The sequence below is a fragment of the Octopus sinensis genome, linkage group LG3 (genome assembly GCF_006345805.1).
Source record: "Octopus sinensis linkage group LG3, ASM634580v1, whole genome shotgun sequence".
Classification (NCBI taxonomy): Eukaryota; Metazoa; Mollusca; class Cephalopoda; order Octopoda; family Octopodidae; genus Octopus; species Octopus sinensis.
The window spans coordinates 96,160,427-96,172,937 of NC_042999.1; the positions used below are offsets into that span (position 1 = coordinate 96,160,427).

At 32.6% G+C, this 12,511-nt stretch overlaps 1 protein-coding gene across 19 annotated transcripts in view; it reads left to right on the forward strand.

Annotated features, from left to right (window-relative positions):
* LOC115209155 overlaps positions 1-12,511 on the forward strand; it is a 1,103,332-nt gene that overhangs the window by 980,097 nt on the left and 110,724 nt on the right. For 17 of the 19 annotated variants that reach the window (XM_036501160.1, XM_036501159.1, XM_036501162.1 and 14 more), the window contains one exon: positions 4,953-5,068. In XM_036501160.1, coding sequence (XP_036357053.1) covers positions 4,953-5,068 — 116 coding nt within the window. The remainder of the gene's footprint in view (positions 1-4,952; positions 5,069-12,511) is intronic. The other 2 variants (XM_036501163.1, XM_036501178.1) reach the window with 1 other exon arrangement.

A 12,511-nucleotide genomic window follows, 5' to 3' on the forward strand; every position in this document is an offset into this window, starting at 1 on the left:
TGAATATTTGTTTAACAATGAAATATTTTAAAATCTTTTGCAGTGAATTCAATGTGTCACAAATCCTGTCTGTGGGATTACTCTGCAATTTCTGGCCATCACTAGATACATATCAAATAAATCTCAACTGACTCATTGTTCCATTCTCACCGTGAAATCAGATTCATGCCATTACCTTGATTGTGTCAACATCAAAGAAATATTCTCACTTCATTCTGTACTGCATCTACAAGCTTGACATTATCCAACATATCATCATTAACAATTGTTCCTATATCCTATTCTATTTCTAACCAATTAACCTCATTAGACACCTTTGAATTCTAACCAGTTCATACAATGATCCAATTACTTTATGACTTCCATCTTTTATAGTTTCCAAAGAGTATTTCATAAAACTCCTTTCATTTATTGAGTTATGTAATTATTTGCTAGAATTCTTCTCACATATCAGTCTTTCACTAAAGTTTTGCATGGGATTCATTGGTTGCTTTTACTTCTCATTTATAACCTGTTCTCTCCATTATTTATTTAACATTCTTTAATCATTAAGTTTACATTGTTGAGTCCAAATAATGATAGCATAAACTTTTATCATCATCATCATCATTATTTGATGGATTTGTGGAATCATTAGAGCATTGAATCTTGTGGCATTTGTTCCAATTCTTTACATTCAGTGTTCAAGTTCCACAAAGCCAGCTTTACCTTTCATCCTTTCAGGGTCTATAAAATAAAGTATCAGACATGCACAAGGGTTGATAGTATTGACTAAACTCTCCCCTCAAATCTTTGCACCCTGCAACTAAATTAGAAATATCATCATCATCATTATTATGATCATTATTATTATTATTATTATTATTATATGAAAACTCACAGCATATTTTGCTGAGTATGATGGAAAGTGTCAGCTGTCCACCAGCCAGCAGACTAAGGTGACATTTGTTTACTGGTTGTGCTTCAAGAACCATGCATTATCATTATCATCATCATCATCATCATTATTGTATGTAAGGCAGCAAGCTGGCAGAGTCATTAGTACACCAGATGAAATGCTGAGTAGCATTAGTCCATCTTTATGTTCTGAGTTAGAATTCTGTTGAGATTAACTTTGCCTTCCATCCATTTTTTTGGGGGGAGGGGGGTCAATAAAATAAGTAGCAGTCAAGCACTTGGATCAATGCAATAGACTTCCTCACTCATCAAAATTGAGGCCTTGTGCTAAAAGAAGAAAGGATAATAATTACTACTATTAATATAGTTGTGGAGTTGTTGCATTTTTATGGGAAGTTGTCTGACTGAATCATTAATGTCATCATCATCATCATCATCATCTTCATCAATATTATCATTAAGGCAGCAAACTGGCAGAATCATTAGCACACTGGAAAAGTGCTTAGCAGTATTTCTTCTGACTTTGCTTTCTGAATTCAAATGATTTCATTCTTTTAGGTGCCAATGTAATCGATTGTCCCCTACCTCAAAACTTCAGCCCTTTTATTATATTGAAAAGGATTATTCAGGCAGTAAAGTGACAGATAAGTTAGCATGCCAGAAAAAATACTTAGTGGTATTTCTGCTGGCTTTACATTCTGATTTGAAATGCTGCTGAAGTCAAAGTTGCCTTTCATCCTTTCAGGTTTGATAAAATAAGTATCAGTTGAACACTGGGGTTGATGTTATGAACTATCCCTCTCCCTCAAAATTTCAGGCTTTGAACCTATTGTAGAAAGAAATCATTGTTGTTATTAGTTGTAGTATCATAGAGGGTAGTGGTTTGACAGAATCATTAGTGTCATCAACATCATCATTATAATTACTATTGTATATTTCCCTTCTCAGAGTTCTCGATTTCACTTGCTCCAGCTAATTCTGTTGTCAAGGGTCTAACAGGGTCTTCTTCCATTATCATTAGTATTATTGAGTGAGAGAGCAGTGCATGCCATCGAAGTGGCACTGAAGTAAAATATATGAAGCCCAGTATACCCATCATGACTGCCTGTCTGATAAAGGTACATCAGGCACATGCATCACAACCATAAGTGCGTGACATGATGATCTCATATCAAGATAAACAGCACATTAGAATTTTCTTCGGGTCAAGTAGTCCATCCCGCTCAAAAGGTCAGCTAAATAAGAGTTAAGGATGTTGAATGAACCACCCATGTTTCCAGAGGTGAATTATTCAAACCTCTAAAAATTCCTTTCAACACATGGCTACTTCTGCTCATGATCAGAGATGCACATATCGTCAGCCACTAAGGGACATGGTCAACTGGTTATGGTCAAACAACTGACAAGCAAATCTGTGGTATTGAGCAGAATATTTGCTGTAGCCCATCTCTTATACCAAGACAAAACAATGTCCATGATAACACTTCCAATCAGTTAAGATCAGAAGCCATGAGAGCCACTGTCTGGTACTGCATCAGGGCATTTATTATTATTATTATTATTATTATTATTATTATTATTATTATAAGCATGATAAGCCTTATGGCCATTATTATCATTATTTTTATCATACATATCTTTTATTCTTATAGCAATAATTGCTTTAATCATCATATACATCACATTCTTTATTATCATTGTTACTTACTGGCAAGTGTCAAAAAGTAGAGGTAAGTTCTCAGTGAATTGAATCTGGAGTCTGGTTTCAATTCCTGATTCGAACCATTTCACTTTACTTATGACACAAATGCCCTTGGAAAGGTATGAATGTCACCACTTTCCATTTCATTTTCCTAAACTGCTCAGGCTTTATCTTCATAAAAATATCAGTTATTGTATCATTATTAATTTGTTAATTTAGTTTTCAGCTTCAGGATAACTACAAGTGATATCAGTTTACACTTGATGTTAGTTGTGAGATAAAATTAATGACAGAATCAGTGATCGATTTAAGGATCGGAATTATTGATAGAGAAGCCAACTAGAATTTCTATCTTGATTATTATTATTTTTTTAATTTATGATTTAAATTGCTCAATTATGCTGGCTGATATACATTATTTTAGGACCTTTATGCAGGTAGATTGTGTTTGAATATAAATTGCTATGCTAATAATTTCTTTACAAATAGCATTGTCTACAGAAATATTTAGCAGCTGTATGATGCCTCCCAGCTTTTAAAGGCTTTTTATTTGGCTGTGTCACCTGGCTTTATCAGAGTCAGCTAAAACTGAAAATATCAAGATATTTGAAACCAAAATTAATTTTTAAGACTCTAAGCTAAAAAAATATGATTTATCTTATTCTCAAACTGAGGCAGATGTGGAGTCATGTTTACTTCAGTTTATTGATATAAAGCTGCAGTTAAAAAGAATAGAATATTTTCAGATTGATAATAAAATTATTTATCTGTTCTGTTTTCTGTTAACTTGAAATTTGGATAAAATTATTTGCTTTTCATTTTATTTCTGTGGAAATGAAAAAAGAACTCAAAATATGTGTTCTGCTTTCTTTGAAATTCCTCTAGAAAGAAGACTTCCTGTCAATGTTGTTCTTGTTATCATTAAGCAAAGCATGTTAAATAAGCAATTTATTCAAATTTATTTTCTCATTGCATTTTACTTCCAGTGTTATTTATTTTCTTTCTTTTTTTGTTCTTCCTGCTGCTGTTGCAATACTGTTGCTATGACAATGACTTCTGCTTACATACAACAAATCTAGCCCACTGCTGCTAGCAGAGTTGAACCTTCAACCTTTAGAAATCTAAAATCACTCAAGGCAGCCATTCCAAATCTTCAATCTCCCTTTGCTTGCACCCTTTGTTAATATCTTAATATCCACATCCCACTGAATTCAAATCTTTTTCCCAAAATGAAATAGACAAGAATGTTAACTGTAGTTTATGAATAATACATTTTGATAAAACTAAATTTCATGACAAAATTAATCAAATAAACAAAATATTTGGATTATACTGAGAACGGAATTAAAAACTAAAAGCTGAAAGAATCTTGAAAAGTATTTCTAACTTGAAAATATGTTTTTATTAGATGTCTTGGTAGGGAGAGCCATATCTGCTACCATTTGTAAGTCTTTTGACTGGCTATTCATGACTTATACGAGGACTTTGAAAATCTTATAGAACACCTCAGCAATTTGTTTGACAACCTCGTTAACCCCGTTATTTCACAAATTCCTTTTGATAAGAACCAATAGTTATTACACTACATAAACGATAAATGTTTCTTCATTATTTTTATTTATAAAATAATTATTTAATTATTATTTAGTCTGTCTTTCTAATTTACATTTTCAAAAATTGCTGCTGCTCTGTGCTTGCAAACCTCTGTGAATTTATGTCTTCTTGTCTGTTTCCCATGACTAAATGGATATATAAACATGGATTTGATGAATCTCTAAATTATCTGGCACCAACTGTGTCTTGAATCCTTGCTCTATAGTAGAGTTTTACTAAAATGCATATTTAAAAAATGAGCATTTAAGTGTATATGATGATACATTGATACATGTATATATCTATATGCACATAGATATATATGTATTTTCAAATATCATAATGAACTTATGCATCAGCCATATGTTACCAATTTCAAATATTTATAGTTAATGAAGAAATTGTTTTGTAGAAGACTTTATATTTCCTAATAACTTAAACAGTTAAACACTTGAATAAAACATTTTGTTCATTAGATTGTAATTTTTCTTAGTTATAATTTGTTTTTATTTCTACTGAAATATTTTCAAGATTCAATATAATGAAACAAAACAATGTTTAATGACTACTAAATTATGTTTTCCAACATGAAAATTTCGACTGTAATTATATCTTGTCTTACCAGTATAACCCTATTTTATTCCTCTTTTCCCCTTTTACCTCTCTCCTCAACCCTGTCCTTCTGATATCAAGTGAATTTTCTATCAACAGCAGCAGCTCACCCTGGTGACTGCTCTGCAAGCTATATTGAATTTTAAAGGTGTTCGTTACTTTTCAGTCATCGAAGGCGGAATAGCACAGGCCGTACCCGAACACCCCAAGAGGGAAAATATTTTCTCTCTCAGCACTGCATTTGGAGATGCTTACCTATTTCAGGTAGTAAATATTTCTTTTTGTTTTGAGTTTCTTCTTTTATTCAAATGAAAGTTTGGAGGGAAAAGAAGCTTTCAACTCTTTCAAGTTTCTTGTTCTTTTCCCTTGGTACTCTACTTATCAATTGTACAGCATTAAATGTAGAGTCTTTTTATCATTGTTTTTCACATTAAATGCTAAATATTTTGAAAATAAGAATTTTCAACCTTTTGATTTTTCTTATTCTTACAGCTTTGAGTTCCTTGCTTAACTGGCAGTGAAATATTAGAAGTGTATTTTTTTTTACTTTTTTTTCTTAAAGATTTTTCAATAATTTGGGTTTTCCTTCTTCCAAATACACAAGATTTGGGCAATGAATTTTTCAGACTTACATTCATCAGTATATATTAAAAGTCATTTCCAAAATTATATCCTCTATATAGTGAACACACTTTTTGGTTATCTACTACAACTGTTGAAGAAGTGTGAAAGTGAGATTAACTGCTGGGTGCCTATAGTAATTTTCTAAATGATTTGAGTTGGTATTTCAGTTACATTGAAACAAAAATTATTAGTGAATTTCAAGCACTGTTCAATTTCAGAAATATAAGTTTGAGGACGAGTTCTCCCTCATCTCTTTTTGCCTGTTTTTGACATTTTAATATATTGAGGAATGAAATCTGAAAAACTTCATATTGAGGTGGTATGTGTAAAAGAAAAAAATAAAATATTTAAGTAAAATATCTAAAATCAAATCAAAATAAAACTGAAAAGAAACCAAGAACTGAGGCAACTTTACAACTTGACAGTGATGAGGATGTGGATGATGATTGACACTGCTATTAGGTAAACTTTCTATTATCTGCTTTGTTTTAATCCTTGTATCATGTAGCACCCATATGTGTCAGAGGTGTGCCAGTTGCAAGTAAGAGAAGAAAGTCAACATTGTTCACAAAACACTTGTCTTTACTCCACTTCAGAAATAAAATCATGGATGGGATTAAGTAGCAGATTAAGTAAAAGAGAAAGATTAACTGACTTCAGTTTAATGTCAAGCATAAAAATCTTCAGTTTGACCCTTTAAGTTAATGAAATTATCTTAAGGACCTGACATTATGAAATGACATCTCTGTGATAAGGTTTTGTTTCTGGATACCAAGTTTTATGCAACTAAAAACTAGTTAGTTGTAATTACTAAGAGTGCAAGAAGCCAGTAAATTGAACAACATGTTGTCATAGACACACACTCACGTTTGTGTGTATGTGTGTGCATGCATGCATGTGTTGAATGTATGTATATTCAATAACAATTTACCAGCACTCACTTCTGTGCATATATTAAAGAAAAATAAATACCTGGCAAGATCTTCACACTTACAACACAAAATTGACTCTCTTTCTATCACTTATAATATATATCAAATATTGTCTGTGCATGTGTAATTTTACATGCCATTACTTGATACTTTATGCTGAGTGTGTTAATGTTCATAAAGAAGCTTACTACATACATTTTTACTAAAGTAGCCTTATGGTTTAGATAAATGCCTTAGAGACATTGAGGGACATTTAATCACACTATTATGATTGTAATTAATATAAATGAAGGTGACTAAGTACATTAATGCCTTCCTTATAATCATCTAGATCCTGCAACTCAAATGTACAGAGCCAATCTCTTCCATGACAATGTGGATTTCTACATCTTGTAATTTGAGCAATATTGGCTTCTTTTCTTTGTGCACACATCTGACACATGGACTAGAGCATGGGCTAGAGTTGGCAGAGATAGAGAGAAACTGGGTAGATGTTTGTTGCATCTCCTGATGGAAAGAAGCATGAGAAAATCAAACAAAAATGATTTATTATGAAAGACATAATGCAGCCTTACATGTGTGCTTGAATAAAGCAAGAAGTGAGAAACTTAATACATTCATTGGTTTACATGAAATTCCATGAAGGAATTGGTCTTGACCAAAGGTACCTGCAACATTTGACTTCAGAATTCTGGATAATCTGTTAAGTTTTGAGAATAGTTTGGGTGAAAGTTATTGAATATGTTCTTTAAATCTTGAGAGCAGTAAAAATAGATATCTCATTAACTGAAACAAAGTTATAATGAACAAATGTTTCAATTTCATTTTGATTTCAATATACTTGAGCATTTGCAGACTATTCATTACATTGTGGAAAGCTAATGCTGTTATTTTTGCTTTTAGTCTCCCCCACCCTCTCTCTCTCTCTCTCTCTCTCTCTCTCTCTCTCTCTCTCTCTCACTCTCTCTCTCTCCCTCCCCTCATACAATAAGTGCAAGAAGGTTTTTCTTGTCTTATACCAAAGTATCTTATAAATTTATTTACCATGCCTGCCATGAAAACTAACAGTATGTTGTTAGGGCTTAAGGAAATATTAAGATCACTGCTTTGATTTGAAACTTACATCACACAATTTTGCAAAAATAGATCTTATCTTCTAATAATTAACAGTTGTTTAAGTGTGTGTATGTGTGCACACATGTAGAGACTTTTGGTGTGATACGAAATCTAAAAGTATTGAGTTCAAGCGCAGTTTGGTTGCAGAAAAAAACATGTGAAATCTCTTTCTCCCACACTCTATGTCTCTCAATGGAAATTACTCTAAACTGAAGTCATAATTGCAGTTCACATAAACTTTAAAAGCATTTAATCTTGTCCTGCTCTGCCTGCCTATGTTTGGAATTTCATTTAATCCACCTCCTTACCACTCTCATTGAACCTGATTGGTATATTGTACATATGTAAAAAGGCTGCTTATCTGGGTACCCACATCCCTTCACTTCACTTGTTTTCCTCCTCAAATTCACTTAAACTGACTTTGTTTGAAAAACAATCTCTGAGAAACTGGTAAATGACTTTGTTTTCTTACTAAGTTTTATCAATACTGGGTAGAACAAAGCATTACTTTATATAAGTCATCTGTTTTGCAACTATGATGGTAATTTCTGATATAATATATTCTTTTTATTAACTTTGGTTTGGAAATTTTCATAAGAAACAAAAACCTTTCAAAGAAATAACAATCATAGTGAATCTGAAATATCTAATAGAAACTAGGCAGCATCCTAGTCAATTGACATGAAGGGAAGATGTTACATAAATTTCATTACATACTTTTAACTGCTACATATTTATAAACTGTTATTTCACTATCTCTAAAACTAATCAAACTAGATATTTTACCTAAGTAGGAAACATAAGAATTGTCATGTGTTGGAGAAAAAGTTTTCTGCTGCAACTTTCATGTCATCAACTATATGTGTGGCTGAATATCCATATTTTAATAGGTGTGCTGTGAGAAAGAGAGAGGCTAGTAGTTCATGTGGAAGATCCCACTTAAAGCTTTGTCTCTAATTCATTTTACAACATACATCTTTTTTTAAAGAAATTATTTGGTCTAGGACAGTACTTTTATCTTACTTTCTTGACAGCTTTTGACGTGACCACTTTTTCTTTTTATTACCATCCTTCATATTACAACAATATGTTTTCCTTAGATCTACATTTCCCACTATTGATATTTCTGTCAATATATTTTGTACACAATAGATATTTAAAAAAAAAAAGAAGCTACCTATTACCTAATGCTAGTTTTTAAAAATAGGTAACTATGGACAGAATCTTCCTTCAAATATGAATATCTATCCAAACATTTAGTCAATGATATGACAGTTACAGAAAGAAATTTTCTTTCCACTCGTGAAAACTAGAAATAGAAATGATAAGATGATAATAGTGACTGAAACATTTAATTCAAAAAGTAGTATCAATAAACTTGGCTATTTTTGCAACATGCTACTGAAGTAATTTTAGATTTCCCATACACTGCTAACTTTCTTGTACCATAATGTAATAATCGTCTTAAGTAAAAGAAAATGAATTTAGGTTAATCCAGCTAGTCTATTTTCTGGATCAGCTGCTTTGGGCTTGTGTTTGAGCAGCTTAGAAAATAAGCTATAATAATTTCTGAAGTGAACTTTCTGTTAGTGATATTTTAATGTGAATTAGAGAGAGGGATTTTACATAGATTGAATGATTGACTAACATGAGATGCCTGCTAATTACATTACTAATGACCTGAAAATATATTTAGGAAGGCAAATAAACCATGTATCTTATAACCATAGATGAAATGAAACTTAGCAAACTTCAAACAATCTTTAGCTAGAGATAAAAAGTAAAAGCAAATAAAGAGAAGATATGAAATATAAACTGAAAATAGAAGTTATTTAAAAATTTTACAATTAATAATTTCTTTATACTAAACAGTGGATGTTGTACAATAAGGGAGAATATTCAAAATCAAAAAGGTTACTCTTAAAGGTTAAAACTAAAAAACATATTTAGACTAAGAATAAGATTTTTTGAAGCAGACTCAATTGTGAACCATTTCAAAACCATTTTCCTATCACAATTACCAAATATTTAAATCTTATACCATTGTATCATTCAGATAGCACACAGAATCTGCATTGTCTTCTACTAGCCCTCTCTGTTTGATGCTGTTCTTTTAAATCCTTTCTTGTATTGTGTTGTCTGGAAAGTTCGTGCCGATTTTTAAAGGAAAGCAAAAGGTCAATAAATACTTGCCATTACATTTTTAATCAGCCAAATATGAACCATTTTTTGCCCAATGCATCTCCATCTTTCCTTTAACTTGAAAATACCCTCTTGATACCATCAAGGTATCTTTTTATGTCATCCAAGGAATTGAAATTTTTACCATTAAGACTATTCTATAGAGACCTGAATAAGTGGAAATCCAAAGGAGCAATATCTGGTGAATATGGAGGATGGGGTAACACATCCCAGCCGAGCTGCAGCAATTTTTGTCTGGTTCCCAAAGAAACGTGCAGTCTTGCATTATCATGTTGGAAAACAACACCCTTCCTGTTGGCCAATTCTGAATGTTTCTCTTGAATTGCTGCTTTTAACTCGTTGTGTGCAGTATTTCTCAGAATTAATTGTCTGGTTACTTGGAAGAAGCTCATACTACAGAATTCCTTTCCAATCCCACCAGATACAAAGCAAGACTTTTTTAGGGTGAAAACCCGCTTTTGGGGTGGCTACGGGTAGCTCATGTAGCTTACTCCAGGATTGCTTTCTCCGAACATTTTAGTAGATAATCCATTTCTCATCTCCTGTCACAATCTGCTTGAAAAAAGGTGCATTTTCATTCCATTTATAAAGTGAATCACAGATGGAAATATGATGCTAAAGGTTCTTCTCACTCAACTCATGTGGTAACCAAACATTGTAGCAATTTTTGTACCCATGCTTTACCAGGTGCTCATGAACAACGGATTTTGATAGGTTGAGGCTTTCTGCCAATTCTCAGGTTGTGAAATCTGGGTTATTCTCGACTTGATTTGGTCATCATCTGCAGTGGATGGTCTGCCTGATCGCTCTTTATCAATAAAGCTACAATCTCCAGCTCAGAACCTTGCGAACCTCTTCTGTACAGTTCTTTTGGATAAAGAAACATCACCGTAAACTGCGCATATTTCTTTGGTTGCTTGTGAGGCATTTTTTCCTTTACGAAAAAAGAAAAGCATCTAGTGCCGAAAATAAAAACTTTATCTTCCATTTTAAAGGGTTACAGAATTAACACAGGTTATAGGAACAAAAACCTTCTTCCTCGAAAAGATAGCTTAAACTGTGCTCTAAATGGAGGTGCAGTCAAATCCTATTTTATGTTCTAAAATAAGTCGAAAGGCAAGCTACTATAAATCAGCATGAACTTTCCGGACAACCCAATATAATATAGAAATGCATAAGAAAAAACTAAAATAACTATTTGATATTCCGGGAGGTAATACTTTTGAAACTTCCAGCTTCTTCCTTATTTTTTTAGATTTTATTTTGTTAAATATAAATATTTTGCCCCTCATATTAAATTGTGTAGAAATCATTAAAAGTTATATGTTTTACTGTTTGTGCTTAATTATTGCTTATCTTCTACTTGATATAACTTTATAATAAACGTTGATTCATAAAATAACAGCATGATGATAGTATTATCAGTTATAACTTTTATCCCAGTACATTTAATTGAAATAGTATGATAAAAAAATTAAATGAAATTAACTTTCTGCTATCGTATAAATGTTAGGCTTAATTACATATATACAAGTGTTTCAAAACTGGTATTTGCTTTTCTTCAGATATATGTTAACTTCATTTTCGTGTAAGAGTTGAGCCTTCTCAACTACATCATCACTATCACCAACAAAATTTTTATATTTGATTTCCATGATAGCATGGCTTGACCTGGTCATTACAATCTGAGTCAGTTCTTATTCAGTGTACTCCCCACCCCACCCCCACAAATTGATTGGCAGGCTACAACCCACTGAAACCATTTTATTTTTAACTCTAACTACTTTACAATGTATACTGCGTGCATTGTAATGTGGCACCAGCACTAGTGAAACAATCATATCTTTGGACTGACTAAAGGAGCTTCTCAACTTTGTTTCCACTCAGTTGCTAAACGCTTTAAAGCGTGTACTAAGGATGCACTCACACTATTGAGATTTCCTTATGATTTTCAAGACTAAAAAATTCTCACTACTTGTGGTATCACCTTATGCTCAAGACAAACTAACCAAGAAAGTGAACTGAAGAGGGAATGGGTAATAAAACTATGATAGGGCAGGAAGCAGAATGATTAGTAAGAGTAAGTAATGGAAGAGGATCAGTGCTAGAGAGAGAATATAAGGGAACAGAGTGATGGCACAGTAGATAAAAAAAGGGTGAATGGGGTGAAGGTGTATGATAGCGCATCAGGGAACAGCTGGAGTTTTAACAAATGTATATTGTGCAAACAGTCAAAATACATGTGGGTGGCACTGGACAGAGACTCAACAAGGATATGTTGTGTCTCCTTCCCTCTATCACTATCATCTCTTTAACATTTGCTATACCTGCTTACATAAGTGGCTGAAGCTTCCCCAGTATACATGTCTCTAACTGTTGTGATCCTTTGTCATCTTTCTCATGAAGCTCATCATCCTGTAATCAATTTTTTGGCTCTGTATCTTCTTCAGTCTGCCATTTCTTTGGGTTCCATCAACCACTTTGAGTGCCTTGTACTTCTTTATACAGCTGTTATCCTCAACATCTATCACATACCCATGTCATCATCGTCTTCTCTCTTGCTTGCTACATTTGATCTCTCAATACCCAGTTTTTCTCTCAACTCATTTGTGTTAGATTATTCATGCTGTATGCAAATAATACACATATAGCAGAGTATGCTGACTACACTTCTTTCTAGTTTTCACAAATCTTCTGCATTCACTACTTTTATTTTGCTTTTATACATTATAGTTTATGTGCAATCATCTTACTATCTACTATTCACTCTAAGACAGAGAAACTTATTATTAGAAGAGGTGGTAGCTCTTTGATCATTTCCATCTTATTCATA